The sequence below is a fragment of the Gopherus evgoodei genome, chromosome 13, assembly GCF_007399415.2.
Source record: "Gopherus evgoodei ecotype Sinaloan lineage chromosome 13, rGopEvg1_v1.p, whole genome shotgun sequence".
NCBI lineage: Eukaryota > Metazoa > Chordata > Testudines > Testudinidae > Gopherus > Gopherus evgoodei.
The window spans coordinates 27,402,179-27,426,437 of NC_044334.1; the positions used below are offsets into that span (position 1 = coordinate 27,402,179).

Consider the following 24,259-nt stretch of genomic DNA (forward strand, 5'->3'; position numbering starts at 1 on the left):
ATGAGCAGACTGACTGCAAATCCAGCAGAAGCTGATCTGCGGAGTAAGACGGGACCATTAGTCACTCTACTGGCCACACTAAATGAACAAAAAGATTTCGGCCCCAACCATTCCCCTAGAATTGCCGGGCATCTTGCTGCAGGCTGAGAGACTCTGCACTTTGCTAAGCCCTGGCAGCAGGTAAATGAAATGAGGATTTCAAGAGGCTGTGGGGACCAATAGTGTCAGCTAACGCCTCATTCTCGTGCTCTCTCCGGGGTACGGACAAAGAAAGAGAGAAGCTTGTCGTTATTCAGCAGCCAGCGAAACGTCTCAGTTTGCTTTCCCAGAAATCCCCCTTGTGGCTTGAAACTTTCCATTCCTGGTGCCAGCCTGAAGGAGACGTGGGGCAGGGAATTTGGGGGAAAGCCTGCACCACTTCTGCCTGCGAGGAATACGTTGCTGCTGCTCTGTCGCTTGCTTAGAGAGCGCTGTCAGTTTCAAAGAGAGTTTGGGTGATTTGCATTCTGTACCCAGTGTCTCGCTGGGCGGCTGGGGGAGGCGAGCCTGCTGTGTGAAGTGTCAGATTGGTTTGGGGAAAAATACAGCTCTGAAGCTTTGCAAAACACTGCAGTGAGCCTGCACCCTGGGAAGCGGCCCCACTGGAGCGGGAACAAGGATTTTGAAAGGGGAAAGTTTTGTCCAACTGCTACTTCTAGCCCTGCCACCCCTTTCGCCCACAGCTCCTGGGATGGGTTGGTAGGGGTGATCACTCCTGGGCACTTGGACCCAAACTGACTCCCTGGAGGGCTCCAGCCTTGTGCTTGTAACTCAGTAAGCATGTATAAGCAAGCAGCTGGAGCAGCATGTTGTCACCCACACACCAGCGTGGCCCTCGTAGGACCCAGCATGGGCTCCCAGAGTGCACAGAGGCCGCCCTGCTCCATGCTTCTCTTTAGAAGATGCAATCCAGCTAGAACATGTCAGCTTTCAGGCAAGGAGCAAACAGAACAATTTGCAGCAGAGACTCCCTAACAGCAACCTGTAATGCCCAAGCCTGGGCACGTCCCAAGCAAAGGGGGCAGCGGGCATCTATCCCAAGTGCAATTTATAAAGGAAAGAGCACAACATGCCAAGGGGCCAATACCACATCAAACTCTTAGAGGGTGTGTGCAGTGGGATGAGTTAACCCTGCATTCCCTGGCTGCTTTTATCATCAATACTGCAGAAGCAGAGCTTTGGCACTCACTGACTTTACTGTGTATGCACCAACCCGAGCTCGGCGGGGCTGTGTCACTCAGCTACGGGATGGTGCCAGGACCAAGGTAAGAGCTGCTGAGGCCAGCTCCAACAGACGCCCGATACTCACTGGTGTCACAGTTGGCCCCGAAGTATCCATGGCGGCAGCGGCACTCGCTGGGTCTCACGCACAGCTCGTTCTCCTTGCAGGTGAAATTCCCCTCGCACACGGCTGCCAAGAGACAGGGAGAGACGTGATACAGTGATGGGGCAGGGAAAGGCAAAGCCGGGGCTTGGCACTCTCCGCTAGAGAAGGGAAGGGAGGAAGTCCTCCGGCAGTCTGGGAGAGTCGGCACTAGGCAGCACCACCACTCTCCTCCCTAGCTCCCCTTAGGAAGCCAGTGGCACCAGGGCAAGTCCCCGGGTGGAGATGGGATCCTGGATGGAGCCAGGAGTCAGTGGCAGAACAGCAACTGGTGCCTCAGTGCTCTGCGGACTGCTGCCTTCTGGCCACCTGATAAGGTGCTTTGGGTGGAAGATCAAGGACACCAGGGTGGGAGAAGGCAAGAATCCAGCCTGGGGTGGTCAGGGTGACCAGATGTCCCAATTTTATAGGGACAGTCCCGATATTTTGGGCTTTTTCTAATATAGGCATTTATGACCCCCCCCCCACACGCTGTCCCGATTGTTCATACTTGCTGTCTGGTCACCCGCGGTGTGGTGCTGGTCTAAGAGAAGGGGGCTGCTCCCCCTTAGCCTCTTCTTGCCCTGGAATCGGGCAACGGCAGTCTCACAGGACTCTGGGTGCCACACTAAACCCCGCAGTGAGGACTTAGCTGGCAAAAGCAGGTGCCATGACACTCTGGGATCTAGCAGGAGCTCTGCCTGGGAAGTGGAGGGGGAGAGGCCTAGCTGACAGGGAGGCCTTGCCCTGCCTCTGGGCGAGCGACAGGCCAAAGGTGCTGCAAGAGGGAAGGATCAAAGTCACCTGCAAAACTCTGGATGGAACATGGCAGCTACAGGTAGAAAGGGCCAATCCTGTTACAAACCTAAATGAACACAGTCATCAAAAGAGGCATCAGCCGGCCATCTTCAGGAGGTGAGGGGATGCCAGCCTCCAGGCCTTAGGAATGCAAAGCAGCCTCTGGCAGACACAGCTAAGGCAGCGCCTGGCAGCACAGTGCCAGCTGACTCGGCCAGGTTGGCACCCCCCGGAGCATCGCAGGGCGAGGAGGGGAAGAGTGCCTGCCTCCTTTGTCACAGGTGTTGACCTCCAGGAGGTATCACATCTCATGGAGCTTTGGTTGCCCCGGCAACAGCACACCACACAGATTTGGCTGGGGCATGACACAGGAGGCAGAGTGTGGGTCAGACACCTCTCCTCAGCCACCTGGGTCCAGCAAAGCCAGCAAGGGTTAGCAAAAGGCTCTCCATGTCCTCTGCTGGAGATAACTCCCTGCCAGCGCGGGCTCTGACCCTTCTGCTCTGGGAGGAAGCTGCTCCTCCTCCGTCCTGGCAGCCAGCAGCAGTGCGTGGAGGGGCGCCCAACAAGGAGGCAATGTCGCTGCCTGGGGCTAGCCCGAGGCTGAGGAGAGCTCCGGCTGGAGAAAGCACAGGTATCCTGTCCAGTGCTTGATGCTGTGCCTGGCTCCTGTTCTCCCAAGGTGGCCTGGCTGGAGCCCTGCCTGCCCTGACCAGCATCCCTGCGGTGTTCCGCCCACAGGGGCAGAACCTCACTGGCCCCGGAGCAGCTGACCCACACTCAGAAAGGGGCAGCATGACTCCATGGTGCTCTCTAGTCTGGGTGCGTCTTCGCTAGGCACCTCCGCCCTTCCTCCTGCATGGGAACCAGGCTGCATCGATCCCTGTGCTGGTCACCTCCAGGCTGCATTACTGTCGCACACTGTGCGTTGGGCTGAGTGTGGGCGAAATGCAAGAGCTGCAGCCTGAACACAGGGTAGCAGCCCCTCAGTGGGCCAGGCTGCTGTGAGCACTTCTCCCTTGGGCTCAGTTCCTTCCACTGGTTCCCAGTCCACAGCCTGTAAAGCCAGGTTTCAGCTACCTCAGCAACCACATCTGCACCCATGACCAACAGCTATGCACAACACAGCTCACAAGCCCCAGCCGCAGCCCACGAGAGCTGTAGGTGAAGTGTTGTCAGTCACCAGCAGAGCCTCCTCACCCAGGGAAGGGAGAAGAGCAGAGGACTCCATACAGTCCATCCTCCCTGGGAAACTCCCAGATGCTGTGGTGATGACATTGAAAGCCCTCAAAGAGACAGCTAGATTAGATAAACCAGACTAGTGGTGAGAACAGGCCTAGGGCTGAGGAAACCTGGATTGCCTTCCTGATTGACTCCGACTGCTGTGAGACCTTGAAAGAGGCTTCCAGATGGAGACACTAAGAAGTTAATGAGTCCCCCACCTCATGAAGCATTTTGAGAGTGTCAGATAAAAGTCACGAAACAAAGTATCACAATTAGCATTAAATGCAAACCTTGAGATATTGGTTTGTTATATTGTTACCTCCGTATATGCAGGAGATGAAAAGGGGCTCTCTTAATTTTCCTGCAGGAACCGTAACCTCTGAATTCCCTGGAGTCATGTGATACATGCTCAGCCTGGATGTTGCATTCAAGTGAGGCTGTGCACAGAACACACATAGGCAGGAAGCCTTTCCTCCAGCACTAACAACGCAGCAGCTGAGCAGCGCAGAGCAATACCACACAACAGGAAGTCAGGGATACTGGGGCCAGCTGGAACTGCGGGAAGTTTTACAGGAATCCAAAAATAGCCTCCCAAAGTTTCACAGCCGCGCTCTGGGAATGCAGATTCCAAGAACTCTCAATCCCCACACACTCACTCTTGCAGAACTGAACTCGACAAAGCCCTCTAGACTGAGACGCTGAAAGCCGAGCATCAGCCCCCAGGGAAGCTTTGAACCACAGACAATAGCCGATTGATTGTAACAGTACCTTCCGATGACCCGACCCTGGAGCAGCCCTGGCTAGAGCTCTCCTGGCAGAAACGAAGAGCGCGTCGTGGAATACCCACTATTATCCTGCCATATCTAGGACGTGCCTTAGGTTACGGCCTTGCTTTCCACAGGGGACTTCAGTGAGTGTCCACAACAGAGCCCCAAATTCCCATTACTTGCTTCTTCCACTCACTGCAGACATGCTCAGGCTGAACGTCAGGCACTGGAGCTGTAGCAACGTTCACTGAAGCGCTTCATGTTCCACACATGCGGCCTCTCTTTTCTTTCCAGCCCCGTATCTCGGTACCCCCTCCTTCACTTCTCTTCCTCTTCCCTCCCTCAGAAATGAGGCCTCTCAGGGAGCTACATCATCTCTCCACGGGGGCTGGGCAGTACACTCTGAAACCCATCAATCTACTCCCCTGACTATCCAAACACAGGCCAATACAGAGCTGTGGGAGGAATCTGAGGGGCAGAAAGGGCTGTTCCCAAGGGCTGCACAGAGCATAAATGGCCAGCCCAGAAGCTGAGTTTCATTCTCCTGCCAAGGCCCAAATGAGGAACCTGGTGTGTGACAAGGGCCCAAAATGAGGAACACTTCAAAATGATTCATGCAGGACAAACTGCTGTGGGCTTCTTCCCCTGAGTGCACGGCTAAACAGCTGTCAGCAGTAAGAGCGAGGAGACCCCAAATCTGGGTGGACGGGCAGGGACTAGTGCTCGGACCCACCTTTCACAGAAGAAGCCAGACACTGCTTGTGGAACTGACATCTGCACTTTGCTGTCTCCCGGAGGCAGCTGGCACCATGCTGGGAAGGGACGCCAGCTGTGACTAGCTGTCTGAGGGGAGCCCAGCTCCAATCCATCGGCTGCAATGCCAATTTACCAAGTGAACAGGAGTTTTGGGATATGCCCACTGCCCTGGGTGCTCTTGGTGTCCTGCAGACATCCACTGTTTCGCTGCTGGTCCCTTTCTTGCCCCTAGGGCTAGTTCTGATCAAGGAAGGAAAGGTGGGACCTTCCCAAAGGAAACCCCTGGACACAGAGCTCTGAGTAAGGCAGGCTCTGAGGGAGCCACACTCAGATACAAGGGGGCTGAGAACACCCTTCAGGGATGGGAGGACAGGTGGCTCTGAGGAAGGAGGAAGAAGCAGTGTCTAAAGAAGGGATGCTGGTGCTTACCTATCAAACACTCGTCTCCTTGTTGTCGCCATCCTGGGCAGCACACAGACCCAGAGAAGCTGCACAAAGGAAAACACAAAGGTCCGGTTACAATTCTCATGTGCCTCGGTCCCTCTGCCAAAGGCTTCCACTTCCTCTGGAGAGAGTTCGCTCTTCTGCATGATGGGCCACAGCTCTGAGACAGCCACCCCACCCCAAGGGCTTGAAGTGAGTCAGGAAGGCCCAGGCCTCCACTATACCCAGCAGGCAGGCCTGTTGGAGAGGAAGGCAAATATCTACAGCCAGCGGCTGCAAGTCCTGGCCAACACAGGGGCTGGGGCACTCACTCATGGTCTGCTCTGCTCCCCCCACCCCTTGGAGAATACTTTGGGGCAAATCTCCTTCTCCTCGAGGGTTGTCCAATGCAGGGTGCTGACGGCTACAATGCAAACCAAACAAAAGAATGCAGCTGCAGGGAGTCTCAGAGCCTGAGTCAACTGACGTGGGCTCACCTTATGGGGCTAAAAAGAGCAGTGTGGACACATTCCTGCTTGACCTGGGGCCCAGGCTCCAAGACTCTCCCCAGGTTTCAGACCCCAGGCTCCAGCCCAAGCAGGAACGGCTGCACTGCTAATTTTAGCCCCACAGCACAATCCCCGCGAACCCGCATCATAGAACCACAGGGACCCAGGGCTGCCCAGAGGATTCAGGGGGCCTGGGGCAAAGCAATTTTGGGGGCCCCTTCCATAAAAAAAGGTTGCAATATTATAGAATACTATATTCCTGTGGGGGCCCCTGCAGGGCCCGGGGCAAATTGCCCCACTTGCCCCCCCCCCAGGCAGCCCTGAAAGGACCACAAAGGTCATCTAGTTTAACCTCCTACCAAGATGCAGGATTTGTTGGGTCTAAACCATACAAGACAGATGGCGCCAGTCTCCTTTCAAAATCTCCAGCAAAGGAGCTTCCACACCCTCCCTCGCGTCAGTTGGCCTGGGCTCTGTGACTTGCTCCACGGTGTTTTTCTTTGCAGTGTAGATGTATTGTATGAGGCTGGTCGGAGGATAAGCAAGGGATGATGCTTTCAATATGCCACCACCACTCACAGCCATATCTCAGTCTCATCTGCCCCAGCTGGTGCAGAGGAACAAACCACCATGTGTCTACATGAGACGGGGTCTGCTGGCGTGTGAGTAAAGGGCCAATCCAGACACGCCTGAAGTGATGCTAGGTTGGGGGAAGAAGCAGGAGCAGCTGGAGAGGATACCAGCAACAGAGGGGCCACCGTCTTGACAGGAAAAGTTTGTCATCCACATTTCCCATTTGCAAATGGAGTTACCATGATGGTTTCATTTCTTCCAAAAAATCTCCATTTTGAAAACTGTTCAATGGAAACTTCAGAAGAAACAAAGAGTCCTGTGGCACCTTATAGACTAACAGAGCATGAGCTTTTGTGGGTGAATACCCACTTCATCGGATGCATGCACGAAAGCTCATGCTCCAATACTTCTGTTAGTCTATAAGGTGCTACAGGACTCTTTGCTGCTTTTACCGATCCAGACTAACACGGCTCCCCCTCTGATACTTCAGAAGAAACGCCACCTGATGCCTGGTCTAATGAAATGGGGGGGGAAATGGGGAGGCTTCCCATTTTTCTGCATGGCCTGTTTTGATTGGCTAACTCGGTCACGTGCTTTCTAAACAAAAACATCTCATTTTCAGCATCCCCCTTTTGAAAACGAAATACATTTTTTCTACAAAAAGTTGCACAATAATGAAAAATTGGAGCTTGGTGGAACACACGGAGCCCAAACGTCTTCACCTCATCCAGATCCATAGAATCCTTCAACTTCTTGACCAGCTCCAGTCAGCCAGCAGGGAGGGGAGAGGGTCTGTTACACAGGTCTGAAGCTAGAGTCATGGCAGAGACCAGCTGCAGTGGAGACAGCACTCTGGGTATGTCTACACTATAGTAACACACCTGCAGCTGACTTGGGCTCACGGCACTTGGGCTGTGGAACTATAACTTTGCAGTATTGAGGTTGGGGCTCGGGCTGGAGCCCAGGCTCTGAGACCCTCCCCACCTTGCAGGGTCTCAGAGTCTGGGATCCAGCCTGAACCCAACTGTTTTCACTGCAATTTGATAGCCCCACAGGCCAAGCCTTGCAAGCCCAAGTCAGCTGACCTGTGCCAGCCGTGGGTGTTTTACAGCAATGTAGACATACCCTCTGAGTCTATACCTAGCGAGAGGGGTCAGTCATTTTCTATTAGACCATCAGACAGCGACCCAGGCCTTCGTTACCGAGATGAGACTGGACTAAACTCAGCTCCTGCTGTGGCCCAAACGTCACTTGCAGCTCCCACTTGCTATTACAGAAACTGCCCCAGGAACGTTGAACTCTCACTGCTTCAAGCCTATGTACAAGTGGGAACTGCAAGCAGCTAGAAGGGAGCAGCTGAGCCAGCCAGCCATTCTGCCTGGCCCTTGTCTCCCAGAACTTCCCCATTCCAGTCGGCCGTTTCCTCCCTCTCCAAACTTGGCATCTAGAAGCTGAACAAGCAGCTTCTGCAATGGTCCTAGCTCAGCTTCCTGGAGTCAGGCCATTTCAAAGCAGCTCAGCTGCTCTTCTAAGCGCTAGACTGGAGCAGCCAGAGGTTCCCCTTCTGAGACTCACAGGGCAGTTGCTCATCTGTTGCTCTCTCAGGCAAAGTTCTGTTCTGCGGACCATGTGGGAGACATCTTCTGTCACACATATTTGACAGCCTTGTCATAGCTCTCATCCCCTGTGCGTGTTTGTGTGTGAAAGAGAGACAGTTGGAGATTGTCAGTGACAGAGATTCTGCCACGACCCTTGGTGAATTTTTCCAGTGGCTGATTACTCTCTCTGTTAAAAATGTAAACTTTCTTTCCAGGCTGAATTTGTTTCGTTTTAGCTTCCTGATATTGGCTCGTGTTATACCTTTCTCTGCTAGGTAGAAGAACCCATTATTAAATATCTCTTCCCCACGTAGGTACTTATAGATGGTGATCAAGTCACCCCTTGACCTTCTCTTTGTTAAGCTAAACAGATTGAGCTCCTTGAGTCTGTCACCATAAGGCAGGTTTTCTAATCCTTTAATCATTCCCATGACTCTTCTCTAAACTCTCTGCAATTTTTTCAGCCTCCTTCTTAAACTGTGGACACCAGAACTGAACACAGGATTCCAGCAGTGGTTGCATCAGTGCCAAACACAGTGGCAAAATAACCTCTTCACTCATATTGGAGATTTCCTTGCTTATGCATCCCAGTATTACATTAGCCCTTTTGGTCACAGCGTCACACTGGGAGCTCATGTTCAGCTGATTATCTGCCACGAGCCCCAAATCTTTTTCAGAGTCACTGCTTCGCAGGATAGAGTCCCCAATCCTGTAAGTACAGCCTACAATCTTAGTTCCTAGATGTATACAGTTACATGTAGGCATATTGTTTGCTTGCACCTAGCTTAGGAAGTGACCCAGACCACTCTGTATCAGTGACCTGTCCTCTTCATTTTTTACCCCAAATGTTGTGTCATTTGCAAACTTCATCAGTAATTATGTTGTCTTCTTCCAGGACATTCATAAAAAAAGTTAAATAGCATAGGGCCAAGAACTGATTGCTGCGGGACCCCACTAGAAACAGACCTATCCGATGATGATTCCCCATTTACAATTACATTTTGAGACCTGTCAATTAGCCTGATTTTAATCAATTTAATGTGTGCTACGCTCATTTTATATCTTTCTAGTTTTTTAAATCAAAATGTCATGTGGTACCAAGTCCAATGTCTTACAGAAGTCTAAGTATATTAAGTCAACACTATTACCTTTATCAACCAAACTTGTAATCTCGTCAAAAAGAGATACTAAGATAGTGACAAGATATATTTTCCATAAACTCATGTTGATTGGCAATAATTATATTACCCTCCTTGAAATCTTTATTAATTGAGTCCTGCAACAGCCCCTCCATTATCTTATCAACATCAGACCAACAGGCCTATAATACTTGGGTCATCCTATGACCATTTTAAACAATGGCACAACTGAGCTTTCTTCCAGTCTTCTGGAAATTCTCTGGTGCTTCCAGACTTAGTGAAAATCAACGTTAGCAGTTGAGTGAGCTCCTCAGCCAGCTGTTCTAAAACACTTGGATGCAAGTTTTAAAACAGGACCTACTGATCTGAAAAGTTTAATTTTAGTAGTTGCTGTTTAACATACTCCTGAGACATTTGTGGAACAGCGTGTTATCTTATGGTAGGATTACATCATCTGTTTTTTCCCCAAATACAGAACAGAAATATTTAATGGACACTTCTGCTTTTAACTGATGATTCTGCCATTTCCATCTAGTAATGGACCAGTATCATTTCAGGATCCTTTTTGTTCCTAATATACTTTAAAAATTCCTTCTTATTGTCCTTAACTCTGTTGGCCATAATTTCTCTGTGTGTCCATTTGCCTCCCTTATCAATTTTCTACAATTCTAGCTTCTGATCTAAAGTCACAAAACACTTCTGATCTTTATTCACTATTCTCAACTTTTCCATTCTTCCATTTGTTTACACACATACACACACACACTTGCCTCACACTTCCCCTCCTAGTCAGGCCATTTTTTAATTAATATGGCCTTCTTCCTCGATTGTGGCTCTTGGGCATCTAGTAAAGTGATCTTCAACAATTCCCAAACATCATTCATGTTTTTCTGATTAAATTCTTCCTCTCATCTGATCTGGCTTATAATTGTTTTCAGCTTTGTGAAATTGGCTCTTTTAAAGCACCAAGTATATACATCATTGATCTAGACTTTATTCTGTTTGCACATTAAAAATGTGCTCAAGTCATTATCACTTATAGCTAAGCTACCATTAATTTTTAGTTGTGATCAGTTCCTCTTTATCCATCAAGACAAGGTCTAATATAGAGTTCCTCCATGTTGGATGCAACACTTTTTTCATGCACAGCTGCATGCAGCTGAGGGGAAGGTCAGACCTTAAATGTCAGAGAGAAGCTCCCAAATGCAGAACAGAAGTATGTTGCTGTGATGATTTACAGCCAGCTGAGAAGTGTCTCCCCTCTTCCCCCTAGTTTGGAGGTGGGAAGAAGCACAGTCTCTAATGGCACCAGGAGCCTCTCTAGAGCTGGTCTGAAAAATTTTCTCACAGGAAATACTTTTAAATGCTTTTTTTTCTAAGTTCTCTATGAATAATTTTTCATTTTTTTCAACAGAAACACAAAACAAAATATTTTCAGCTTCCAAAACCCCCAAACGTTACCAGAAATGGAACATTTTTACCAAAACAAACAAACAAAATCTGTTTCCGGGGTTTTTTTTTCAGTTAAAACATTTTGAGATGAAAATATCAAATCAGTTCTAAGACTGTCTCTTTCAAATGCAGCAACTAAACCACCAGACCCTCCGTCGTCCTCACACACACAGCACACCAGTGCAGGGCCTGGAGTGAGCTCCAGGAAACACTGCATCCCTTATGGCCAGCAGAGGAATTTCTCCAGCTCACACCAAAACGTCAGACTCTGGACAGCTTGTTTTAATTCAGCTCAAAGGCCCCTTCTGGGCTGGATCTGTGGCAGTTTGCACTCATACAAGGCACAGGTAGTGAAGAATAAGCCAGCTCCAGCCTAACATCAGTTCTCTATAACTCATCATTAAAGTTGCATGGATTTTACTTATCAGATTCGACTCCCTGGTGCCAGCATCTCCACAGCAGCAGCAGGAATCTGATGTGACCTGTGTCAGCTTCACTCCTGCTCCAATTGTTGAAGCACCATGTGCAGCAGAATCCAAGGCACGTTCTCAAGCCTCCATTGCTGCTGGAGGAGTTAATTGTGGGATGGGCAGGACAGTGGCAGAAGTAGACACACAGGAACACAGACATTGCCAGACAGGGTCAGACAGTGTCCCGTCTAGCCCAGTGGCCTGTCTCTGACAGATGCCAGTACCAGCTGCTTTAGAGAAAAGGGCAATAAACCTCTAGTGGACAATACTGGCCATAGGGGAACTTGATGGATGTTGCACTACCAATATTAATGTTAATCTGCTTTTGATTCCTGCTCAGCTCTCAGCTTTAGCAGTATCATGTGGTGGTGAGTTCCAATGGCCAATAATGCACTGTGTAAGAGAATGTTTAGTTATCAGTGTTAAATTTGTTGCCTTTCAATTTCACTGGACATGCCTTTGTCTGGATTTGCTATTTCAAGGTCTTTCATTATCTCATTTACCTCTAATATGAGCCCTCTTATTCATCTCCTTTCTAACTAAGCAGTCACAATCACTTCTGTCACTCCCTTAGGGGTCTACCCTGCCACCCATCACTGTAGAATCTAAAAATAAATAGCAACAGTGAAGAATCGAGTGGACTTTATGGGGTTTCTGGCTCTTCCTCCTTTTCAGGATCAAACAGTCTCTGCTTGCAGCAGGGCAGTTGTTTTTCACTCTCCTTTCATACAGAAGTCTCTCCCAGCCTCTGATCATGTTTATCATCCATTTCTGGACACGTGCTACATCGCTGTAGTGCTTCTAGTGCAGTATAGGCCTAAGGCACCTCTCTCCCCCCATTCATTGTACAGGAGATCAGGCTTTGTGAATTATAGTGTGCTCTTGTGATGTGATTTTCTAGGTACCTAAAAGTTAGGCACTGTCATGCTGCACCTAAGTTCCTGGGTCACTCAAGGCCCTAAGTAACGCCATCATTTTTGCAAATCTATTACCCTAATAGATTAGTGAGGCAGGATTTTCCTTTGCAGAAACTGTTCAGATTAATCCTTGTTGTATCATGGTCAGGCAGATGTTTTGTAATTCTACTTTAAGTTATTGTTTGAGCCCGTTTTCCTGGTCCTGAAGTAAGGCTAACTGATGTGGACAAATTTGACCCTCCACTACTATAAGGGAGCAGATGTAGCCATAACCAGGAGGTTACTCCTGGCAGTGAGGAGAATGCAGGAGTCTCATGGGAGTGTGTGAAGAAGAGAAGGTGAAAAGTTTTCTATAACTTGGATTGCCAAACCAGGTTGTGTAGAGGCTCAATCATATAGGTCACCCCACTTGGCTAGTGCAAGAGTGCTCCCTGTTGGACATACTAGCATTGTGATCAGTCCACTTTTCAATATTCCAAATGACCGGATCCCCATCACGACCCCAGGCAGGCACTTGCCCCAGTCTGAGAAGTGGATTATCCTGACAGTCAGACTAAATTTACTCTTCCATCCCACTTCTCCTCATTATTCCCCCTTCTATTTGGAAAACAATACCCCCTCGATGGTGTTTAACTTGCTGCATGCAGTCACTCCAGCTGTCTCCCTCCCATGGAGGATTTGAGGATTGGGATTAATTTCCACCACCCTCCCCGCTCCCAATTATTTGCTGCATTTCCCCAAAATTCATCTCGTTTTGTTATAATGAAAATTGGACTCTAAGGCTAGTACAAAACTAGAGCTTGCTCCTACCACAGTAGAATCACCCACTTCAAAGACAATGCTCCAGAAAACCCCAGTGATGGGAGAAGTTCTAATCCTGAGGAGCAGATGAAGGAACATTTTATAGTTATGTGGTGCCTGCTACCTCATCAACGTAAAGCAGTATACAAACTATATACTTTAGCCAGGGATCTCTCACCCACCACTGAAATGCAGCCGCCTCTGGGGGGGAACGTGGCCTTGCACATAGTGCACTGCGATGCAACACAAGAGAGGAGGCAGGGAATTCAGAAGTTTGGGGAAAACTGTCTAGTTAAAACTGCAGAGAGAATTTAAGGATGCAGAATGTGACTACTCCAGTCCCGGTGGAATTTGGATAGGCCAGGGTTAATATCCCGACTCTGAGGAAAAGGCAGAGGGGGGTTACAAACAACATTATTCTCCTTTTCAGAAAAAGAAAACAACAAGGCATCATAATATCCAAGATCTCAATAAGCAACTTCCGGACATAGGGAAGGAACACTGGGTTCACAGAGCACATGCTCATGCAGCCGCTCCCGTGGTACAGCTGATAGAGACACTATGGGACTCTAACAAGCAGACGTGGACAGGACCTCTGCTAAACACCAAAGAGTAACAAGTGACGGGAATGTAGAGGCCTGGGGCAGGTCTACACTACAGCCCTAGGTTGACCTATGTTAGGGCATGTCCACACTACCCTCCTTCTGTCAGCAGGGCACGTCCTCACCGGGAGAGCTTCCACTGACTGAAGAGGAGCGGGGGGAGGGCAGAGGGGCTCTCAGCTCCCCACCGGGAGCCCAGCTGCCCTTCTGGTCTCCCAGCTTCTTGACTGCCCAGCCGAGGAAGAGGGGGTACCTGGGCTTCTCAGCTCCCAGAACAGGGAGTCCTTGGGTAGCAGCCAGCATGGAGCTGAAAGACAGCCAACAGCCCATGTAAGGACTAGACCAACCTAAGCTCTGTGTCCCTTGCAGAGGTGGAGTTCTGATGATGGTGTAGCAGAGCACTGATATCGGCGGGACAAGGCTGTAGCACACACTGACATAAGTCGGTCGACGCGAGGCAGCTTACGTCGACCTAACTGTGTAGTGTAGGCAAGGCCTACGCACTGTACAGCACGACAGCATGGCATCTTCTGACCAGGTGAGGCCCTGCTTTATCATGTCATGTGCATAGCCTCAGAGCCACAAAGTTAAAGGCCAGAAGGGCCCGCCACATCTTCCAGTCTGACCTCCTGTATAGCATGGGCCACCAGCCCCACCCAGCACCCGCACACTAACCCAACAACTGAAATGAGACCAAAGTATCTCAGCCCACAGGAAAGCAGACTGGTGTGTGCCACAGGCACCGAACGGGGGGACTGAGGTGCACCAGTGCTGAGGTCCCTACAATGGCAGGGAAATGATTGAGACAATCCTAGCAAGTGACACCCTTCACCCCAAGGCTAATCAGATCTGGGGGGATATTCCTGCCCAACCCATAGATGCAGATCACTTAGACCCCGAGCAAGGACTAGCCAGCCAAGCACCTGAAAGAGAATGTTTGGTACCACCTCAGAGCCCTGGCCCTTCTCCTCCTATGTCCCTTCTCCAGCCATGGACATCCCTGATGCTTCAGAGGAAATAGATTTAAAAAACCCCACAGAATACATGGGGTGGGGGGGCCAGAATCCCTTAATGACCTCTGCTGGTCGCTGGCTGAAACCCTGAAGCATGAGCTTTAGAAACATAAGACATATACTGGAAGCGAGCCCCATGGCTGCTGAGTCCTGACCCCCACCATCATAAGCAACTCATACAATCTCACTCATAAATATGTCCAGCTCCCTCTTAAAACCAAGTAAGTTGTTTGCCCTACAATTTCTGTTGGAGCTGTTCCAGAACCCCACCCCTCTGATGGGGAGAAACCTTCTTCTAATTTCCAGCCTGAATTTGTCCCTGGCTGGTTTATCCCCATTTGTTCTTGTGCCAACACTGTCCTCTAGCTTCAATAGCTCTTCTCTCTTTCTGGTGTTTATCCCCCTGACATATTTATAGAGAGAGTAATCAGCCCCCCTCTGAGCCTTCTTTTGGTGAATTAAACTAGTCAGGCTCCTCCCATCTCCTCTCAAAAGACAGCTCCTCCATTCCCCCGTCCAGACCTATAGCTCTTCTCTGCATCTGTTTCAGTTAGAAAAGACGTCTGCTAACCTTTGTATAACTGCTGTTCTCCGAGATGTGTTGCACATGTCCATTCCATGTTAGGTGTGCATGCGCCGCAAGCATGGACGCCGGAAATTTTTCCCTCGGTGGTACCCATCGGGTCAGGTCTAGCGCCTTCTGGTACTCGTTCTTGTCCTCTGAATATAGAAAACCAGGGCGCATCTAACATCTGGTGTGTGGAGACATTGCTCCTCCCTCCTCGTGTGCAATTTTGGGAACAAAACTGGCTGGAAAACAGCCTGATTATTGTGAAACTGTGAAACCACCTTGGGAGGAATGTGGGGTGAGGGCGGAGCTGTACCTTGCCCTTAAAGAAGACTGTGTACAGGGGTTCTGATGTAAGGGCCCAGATCGCTGAGACCTGCCTGGCTGAAGCAATAGCCACCAGAAAGGACACCTTCCAAGAAAGGTAAGATAAGAGGCATGTTGCCAGTGGCTCAAATTGGGGCCTGTGAGTTTTGACAAGACCAGGTTTAGGTCCATGGGGGAATGGGCTCCTGAATCTGAGGGTATAGTCTTTTTAGGCCCTTGATAAAACGAATGGACATCTAATGCGAAAAAAATGATCAGCCATCCATGGAGCATGGCCAAGGGTATTTTAACTGATGAGATTGCCAGCCCTGGCTATTTCAGATGGAACAAATACTCCAGAATGGTCTGCAGTGACAGCCGGGCGGGTGAGAGACCTTGCTGGGAAGACCAAATGGAAAAATGCTTCAGTTTGATTATTAGCAGGTAAGTATGCCCAGTGGTCTATGATGGGATGTTAGATGGGGTAGGATCTGAGTTACTACAGAGAATTCTTTCCTGGGTGCTGGCTGGTGAGTCTTGCCCACATGCTCAGGGTTTAACTGATCGCCATATTTGGGGTCAGGAAGGAATTTTCCTCTGGGGCAGATTGGCAGAGGCCCTGGAGGTTTTTCACCTTCCTCTGCAGCGTGGGGCACGGGTCACTTGCTGGAGGATTCTCTGCACCTTGAGGTCTTTAAACCACGATTTGAGGACTTCACTAACTCGGACATAGGTTAGGGGTTTGTTACAGGAGTTGGTGGGTGAGATTCTGTGGCCTGCGTTGTGCAGGTCAGATTAGATGATCATAATGGTCCCTTCTGACCTTAAAGTCTATGAGTATGTAACTCTGGTAGAAGGGTTCCTAGGTAGCAGCACCTGGCGGACTTGCTTGGAACAGGCCAGCTCCTTGAGATTTAATCCTGCAGCTCCCAAGCTGTCAGGTGGAGGGCACTGAAGTTTGAGTGGAGTATCTGACCATGGTCCTGGGAGATCAGGTCCAGGAGGAGAAGGAGCAGCAGCGGAGTCGCTAGTGAAAGGCCTAGAAGTGTGGCGAACCAGTGCTGGTGCAGCCAGGCCGGGGCTATGAGAATGACCTGTGCTCTGTCCCGCTTGATCTTCAGCAGGGCCTTGTACACGAGAGGAATGAGAGGGAAGGTGTAGAAAAGGTGCTGTGTCCCAGGGACCAGGAAAACATCTGTGAGCACACCTAGGCTGTGGCCTTGCAGGAGCAAAATTGGTGACATTTCCTGTTCTGTTTGGTCACAAACAAGTCTATGCGGGGAGTCCCTAATCACTGGAAAATGACCCTTAATACATTGGGGTTCAGAGACCACACCTGGTGACTGAAGAAAGACCCGCTGAGGTGATCTGCCAGCTCGTTCTGGGCTCCCGGATGGTGAAAAGCTTTGAGGTGGATAAAGTGCTTTATCCAAAACCTCCACAAGCTGATAGCTTCCTGACAGGGAGGAAGAGCGAGCGCCTCCTTGCCCTGTTGAGGCCGAACATGGCTGCCATGTTGTCTGTGAGCATTAGCACGTTCTTGTTCGCCATGTGGGGTAAAAACACCTGACAGGCCCCAGATGAACCCCCCATCCTAGTTCTGACACATCCAAGACTCAGGATAATGAGGGCTGAGGCCTGGAGAAGGGGATGCCTAAGAGGTACAGAGGATCCCTCCACCAGTCAAGGGAGGCAAGGACCGTAGCAGGTGCAGTGAGCACCGTGTCCAAGTGGTGGTGGCTTGGTGAGTACGCTGAGGCCAAGCAAACTTGAGGGGTCTGAGACGTACTGCACTAATATGTGCACGCGGCCAAGTGACCTGACAATCTGAGGCAAAACCAGGCCATTGTGACCGGGTGGGCCTTGACCTGCTCTGTCGATGATGCCATTGTCTGGAAGCGGGTTTTTGGGAGGAAGGCCCTGGCCTGGGAGGAACCAAGCACCACTCCAGTAAACTCTATCTTCTGCACAGGGGCCAAGGCAGAGTTCTGTTCGTTTATAAGCAGGCCCAGTGCTTGAAAGGTTGGCTGTATGAGGTAGATATTAGCCTCCGCCTGGGCCTCCGACCGGCCTTTGACTAGCGAGTTATCAAGGTCTGGGTAGACTTGGACCTCTCATCTTCTCAGGAAGGCCACCACTAACTCCATACATTTTGTAAAAACCCATGGGGCTGCCGACAGGCTGAACGGGAGAACCACAAATTGGTAGCGAGTATAGTCTACAGCAAACCTGAGAAACCCTCTGTGGCCTTAGAAAAGTGAGATGTGGAAATAAGCATCTCTCTAATCGAGGGCAGCATAGCAGTCCCCTGGATGCAGGGAGGGAAAGATGGAGGCCAGGGAGACTACGTGGAACTTCAGCTTTTTGAGGTAGCTGTTGAGGCATTGTAGGTCTAAAATGGGTTGGAGAGCACCCTTGGCCTTTGGAATTAGGAAATAGCAGTAGTAAAACCCCTTCCCCCTTAAGTCCTGGGGAACCTTCTCCATGGCTTCCACTCAGAGAAGGGCTGGCACCTCCTGGGCTAGCAGTTGTTCATGAGATGAGTCCCTGAAGAAGGATGGGGAGAGAGGATGGAGGGGAGCAGTGGAAATACACTGGAGTGTATAACCCCTTTCCACAGTGCTCAGCACCCAGTGGTCTGTGGTGATATGAGACCATGCCGAGCTGAAGTGGGACAGCCGGTCCAAAAACAGCAGAGAGACAGAATCTGGTGACACAGCAATTGGTATAATGCCCTTGGGCGTCCTGTCAAAAGTTCTGCTTAGCTGCCCCTCAGTATCTGAGTGGGCTGTGTAGGGACGCTGAGGCAGAAGGGGCCAGTTGCCTGCGTCTAAAATCCCTGCTCTGTTTCTTTTGCAGGTCCTGATGGGGTGGTAGAGCCAAGAAATGGGTGGAGTGCTGGGGCCTGAAGTGCTTCCTCAAAGGCGCCAGAGCATAGAGACCCAGGGACTTGAGGCTGGCTCTGGAGTCCTTCAGGCCATTGAGCTTTGCATTTGTTTGCTCTGAGAAGAGTGAAGCACCTTCAAACAGGAGATCATGAAGGGATGGCTGGACCTCCATCAGCAAGCCTGAGCACTGAAACCAAGAGCACCTGCGCGTGACCACTGCAGAGGCGCTGGGTCTAGCCGCCAAGTCTGCTGCATCCAGGGTGGCTTGCAAGAAAGCCCTGGCTACAGACTTCCTCTCCTCCACTGGAGCGGAGAAGTCCTGCCTGGACTCTTGGGGAAGCGAGTCCTTGAATTTTGACAAAGCCCCAGACCGTGAAATCGTACCTTCCTGGCAACGCCAGCTGGTTGGAGATACTGCACTGTAGGCCCATGTAGAATAAAACTGTCTACCAAAGAGGCCTAGTTTCTTTGAGTCCTTCACCTTGGGAAGGGGGTTGCTCTTTGCAGCCCTGGTCTGGAGGGGAATACAAGTACTCATACCCCTGGGCGGGAACAAAGTACTTCTTTTTGGCCCTCTTTGAGTGGGAGGCAGGGAGGATGGGGTTTGCCACAGAGCTTTAACAGCTCCCATGATGGCCTCATTGAGAGGTAGAGCCACCTTAGAGGGGGCCTCCATGGTCAATATATCGACCAAGCTGTGGGAGGACTCTGACTACCTCCACTTCCAGCTCGAGGTTTGAGACCACAGGACACATTTTCCCTTCTGCCCACCGGCATTGCCAGCAATGGCTCTTGTGCTGCTAGCAACAGAGGTACCAGAAGCACCAGCACCTCTCTGGATGCACTAAAGGCCTCCAGAGGGCACAGTACCATGATTACACTGGTGCTGCACTGTCCCTCCGGTGCTGATGATGGGGATCAGACTCAACGAAGCCTACATACAGAACGGAATCAATGGTACTGCCCGCGGAGGAGTGGCCAGACTCCACTGCACTCCCTGTGCCTGGCCTTCCTTCGAGTTCGGGAACACCACCTCTTGGCCAGCTGCTGCTTCTGTTTTTTTTTGGCACCAGTGAAGGGGAACAGCGCTGAGAGTCTCTCACAGTGGGAAGAGCACTCCACACTGACACGGAGGGACTCAGTGTTGAGTCCAACCGACTTGGCTCCGAAGAGGGTCAGAGCATCACCTCCATCAGGAGGAACTTCAACCTGGCCTCCATTATACACTTCTTTATACACTGCTTGAACGAACAGCAGATCTAACAGTGATCCCCGATATGAGTCTCACCCAAGCACTTTAGGCAACTGGAGAGTGGGTCACCCACAGGCCTGGCCTTGACGCAGAAGGCTCAAGGCTTGAAGCCCAAAGTCTGAGGCATGCCTCATGAGGTACTGGGGACAGATGAAACTTCGCTAACAGCAAGAAGCACCAACTAACTATGTATAACAAACTAACAATAGTCCAAGCGAGAAATAAACGACTGGGATAGAACGAAAACAGAGAAAATGAAATAAAACAGAGACCACCAAGTACAGTCAAAACAAGAACAGTTCCAGCAACAGTCATGGGTTATAAGAAGGAACTGAGAGGATGTGGAGTCAGCCAGACCCCTTATACCAGCGCATGAGCGTGCGGCACCAGAGGGTGCTAGAGTCAGCCTGACGGGTACCACCAAGGGAAAAATTTCCGGGACTGTGCTCGTGGTGCACACATCTAATGTGGAATGGAACACGGACGATCGGAAGTGTACACAGTGTTCCAGGTGAGGTCTTAGCAGTGCCTCGGACAATGGCATTAATACTTCAATATCTCTGCTTGAAATGCCTTGTCTGATACAACCTAGGTCGCATTTGCTTTTTTCATTGCTGCATCACATTGGTAGCTCAGAGTCATCCTGTAACTGATCCACACACCCAGGTCTCTCTCCTCCTCTGTCACTTCCAAATGCCCCCAGCTGGTAGCAGATATTTGTATTAGACCCTAAGTGGATGACCTTGCACTTTGTATTATTGAATTTCATTCCATTTCTGTCACTCCAGACTTCAAGGTCATCCAGATGTTCCTGGAGAACCTGCCCATCCTCCTCTGTATTGACAATGCCTAACTTTGTATCGTTAGCAAATTTCACTGTCACAATCCTTTTTTTTTGTGTGCCAATATCATTACTAAAACACTGAATAAAATGGGTACCCAGACCAATCCTGGAGGAACTCCACTGGTAACCACCACAGTGCATAGGGGTGGGAAGCTCCCATGAAATGTATGCCTCCTTTTCTGGGGTTCCTAAGTGCCGCTGACATTAGGATGAGTAGATTTAAAAAATATACAGATCAGGTCCCTCTCAGGTAGACTAGGTGAGGGGGCAGCAGCAGAGTGGGGGGATGGCTGGGTATGGGAGCAGGGCACTGGTACTGGGTATGCAGGGCAGAGGGTTAGTGGGCGATCAGGACAGAACATTGGGGGGCGGGGAGAGGCTGGAAAGTTAGACTGGAAGAAGAGGAGCCACCTTTTTCCCTCTACCCTGTCCCAGCCCACACACCCTGTCCCCATCAACTCTCCTATCTTTCAGATTGGATACTGGGATTCATTACAGAGGTGGGTAGGGGAGAATGACTATTTACTAGTGTCCCTTTCCAGGGTGCTGCCCCCCTCCCCACGCTCCCACCCAACCTGCCTCCTATATTGATTATTTCTATTAGGTTCTGGAAACTCCAGCTGAGATTGTGGCCCCTGGCACCAGGCACTTCACAGGCTCTGCAATAAACAGGTCTTGCCCAGAAGAGCTTCCACAGGTTAATCCCACTGCAGAGACCAGGAAATGAGACAGCTACCCATCCACCTTGCCTGCCAGGCAGAACCAGAATAAGGCACTAAGGTGGGGAAGGGTCAAGTTCAAGGCCTCATGTGGAATGTAGTTTACTTTGGTAGCAAGGGCACCAGGTGAGATGTGGCCTCCCTACAGAGAGTGGGGAGGTGACAGGCAGGGCTCCCTCAGTTCTGGCCTGCCCTGGAGCAGGGATTTTGTTTCCACTTCCCAAGCACTGGTTCTTTACAACAATATGGCTATTGCTGCGCCTGGAAGCAGGCTCCAGGCAAGTCCCTCCTTTTAAGTGCGTCTGGAAAACACCAGGGGTGGTGGGGAGCCAGCCTGGACGTGGTCTCTCCGCTGGCTTTTGTTCCATTTTTGGAATGAAGGCGGCTGAAGGAAGGTGTGGGGCGGATACTCGGTATTTTTTTCAGAAAATTGGAGGGTTCCCCCCCCAAATAGCAAATGTGAAACCCTCTAGTCCCCCTGCAGCAAGAAGGCCAACTCCGAAGAGAGCACGTGGCTGGGGTCTGAAGCCTGTTCTGGTTCATAAACTGTCTCACTAGAAAACACAGCCTGTAATTTGAGGCGAGGGCACTAGAGCTGGGAAGATTTGCTCAATGAGCCCATTATCCAAGCCCCTCGAGAGCCCATGAAAGGTGCGTGTTGTTCCTGGAGTAGCTTGTGGACTCACTTGACCTCACAGGCCGTGACATAAAAGGTGAATCTATGCACTATCCCCAGGCAGCAGCCCACTCCCAGCACAGGCTAGGGGCTAGAAAAGAGAGGGGCTTTTCCTTCCCGCAAAGAGCAGGTCTCGGCTCCTGCGCCACAAACCAACCTGCTGCTTGAATGTCAGATTTGTTGGCAGTTCTTCTGACCCCCTTCCCTCCTCCCCCTCCAGCCGCACGCTGAAAATGAGCTCCTGCTTCAAACCCAGCGCTGTGGAGCAGTTGGGCTTGTGAAAACAATCTGCAGCGTCAGGGATACAATCAAATGGGAGGAAGTGGTGGCCTCTAAGCAGCTGTTTGGAGAGCGAGGCAGGGACTCTAGCAACTCCCTGGAGTTCCTGGGCCTTGCAAGAGGAGTCAGACACTCTGGCAAGACAAGAAGGGGAAACAGCGCCAACCCTCGGCATACCAGCCCTCCGTGGGCTCCACCACAGCTCATCTAGTGACTAGGAGAGTCAGGCCATTTCGAACCAAAATTAAAGTATCCTTAATTCTCTACTGCTCCAGCCCATGGGCGATCTAACCCCGAACGCCCCTCCTCCAGCCCCTGCTCAAGAGTGGGCCAGTGACCCCAGAGAGGAGACTGTCTTCTCCGCGCCAGGAGTCGCCAATCGCCACGTACTGTGTGCTCACGGTCAGCAGAGGGCAGGGCAAGGCGGGCTTCTCACCAGCTCTGGTGCCCTTTTTTACCCCCACCCAATTGCTCTCCTTCCCCCAGACATGGGCCCTAGCGCCTCATGAGACACCTCAGCCCCTGACTAGCCCCCCACCCCAGACCCGTGGTGTCAGACCCCACCGCCCTGCAGTACCACACAAAAGGGACTTTGTCCTGCAAAAAAAAACCCAACAAACCAGATGCTTCCATTGGAAGGGGGGGGGTGCAGAAATTCCACAGAATTGGAAAGTCTCTTGTCTAGGAGGGTTTGTTTGCAAGAGTATAAATCTAAAGCAGATGGAGCCTCCTTTCCATTGGGTTTTAGGTTACGCCTGGGCTGCGTTTCTCCCTCGGAACCGCGGGGTTGTATGGACTCTCCCCAGAACTGCCAGCCCCGGGCGCTCCGCGGGCTGGGGCGAGCCGCACACGGTTGCTGGCGGGGTTCGGGCTTGGCCGGGGGAAGCGGGTGCTGCAGCATCCCGAGAACCGTAGCCCAGGATGGGGTTAATCCTCCCGAAAGCGGCGCTCGCTGGAAGGGGTGGGGGGGAGCCAAAGGCATGCGGAGCTCTTAGCTGGCAAACTCCACGCAGGGATGCCGAGAAACGTGCGACTAAAGTTACAGGCTCGGCCAGCCCGAGTGTGGCAGCGGGGGCGACTCAGGTGACCCCCCCCGCGGACCCAGGTGGTGCCGAGGGCAGCTGTGCACAGATGTAGGAGCACCCCGAGCCTGCCAAGCCAGGTGCCTGCGGGTCGGAGCCAGGCCGGCGGGCCGGGGATCGTTAGCTAGAGCCTGCCCAGTCTCCGCAGCCACAGGCGGGACCCAGCCACCCAAAGCCTCCTCCGGAGGGGCCACTGATCCCCAGCGGCCAGTAACCCACCCCCTGGAACGGGCACCCCACCTCCTCCCGGACTCCCCAGCAGCCCCAATCCGCGGGGGGCCAGGCCATGGCCAGCGGGACCCTCGCCCCCAGCAGCCCCTCTGGGGATGTGGGGGGGGGCGGATCTCAGAGCCAGCGGGACCCTCGCCCCCAGCAGCCCCTCTCGGGGGGGGGAGATCTCAGGGCTAGCGGGACCCTCGCCCCCAGCAGCTCCTCTCGGGGGGGGGGGGAATCTCAGGGCCAGCGGGACCCTCGCCCCCAGCAGCTCCTCTCGGGGGGGGGGGGAATCTCAGGGCTAGCGAGACCCTCGCCCCCAGCTGCCCCCCTCGGGGGAGGGGGATCTCAGGGCTAGCGGGACCCTCGCCCCCAGCTGCCCCCCTCGGGGGAGGGGGATCTCAGGGCTAGCGAGACCCTCGCCCCCAGCTGCCCCCCTCGGGGGAGGGGGATCTCAGGGCTAGCGGGACCCTCGCCCCCAGCTGCCCCCCTCGGGGGGGAGGCAGGGTAGGGCCCCGCTCCAACAGGCAGAGGCGGCTCTCTCCGGGTTCCCGCGGCGGGACAGCGGCTGCTCCTACCCGGTGGCTCCGCACACGTTCCTCCCGCCGGGACGCAGCTCCTGGGCAGCTCCCCAGCTCAGCAGCAGCAGCAGCAGCGCTCCAGCCCGCCCGGGCCGAGGCAGCCCCCGGAGCCGGGCGGCCCGGCCCCTGGGCGCCTCCATCGGCGTCTCCTCCGCTCGGGTCCCGCGCGGGGCAGCGCGCTCCGCTCTCCGGCCCGAGCGCGGCCACCCTGGCTCCCCAGCGGCGGCTGCCTGCGGGGTCCCGGCCGGAAGCTGCAGTGCGAGCGCGGAGCTGCCCCGCCGCCGCCGCCTCCTCCGCGCCCCTCTCGGCAGCAGCGGGAGGGCGCCCGGCCAGCCAGGAAATTCCACATTGGTTCCCCTGATCCCGGGCCAGGCTCTGGGGGACGCGGAGCCGCCGCCTCCTGCCCG

At 52.2% G+C, this 24,259-nt stretch overlaps 1 protein-coding gene across 4 annotated transcripts in view; it reads right to left on the bottom strand.

Annotated features, from left to right (window-relative positions):
• The window catches only part of SCARF2 (scavenger receptor class F member 2), a 99,738-nt gene extending 75,746 nt beyond the window's left edge, over positions 1 to 23,992 (bottom strand). For 2 of the 4 annotated variants that reach the window (XM_030583443.1, XM_030583442.1), the window contains exons 1-2: positions 3,744 to 3,840; positions 1,349 to 1,450 (exon numbers count right to left, since the gene is read on the bottom strand). In XM_030583443.1, the coding sequence (XP_030439303.1) occupies positions 1,349 to 1,450; positions 3,744 to 3,831 (190 nt within the window). In that variant the 5' untranslated portion in view covers positions 3,832 to 3,840. Of the gene's footprint in view, positions 1 to 1,348; positions 1,451 to 3,743; positions 3,841 to 4,387; positions 4,481 to 5,376; positions 5,436 to 23,849 lie in introns of those variants that run through there. The other 2 variants (XM_030583441.1, XM_030583444.1) reach the window with 2 other exon arrangements.
• Between the last annotated feature and the right edge of the window lie 267 nt (positions 23,993 to 24,259).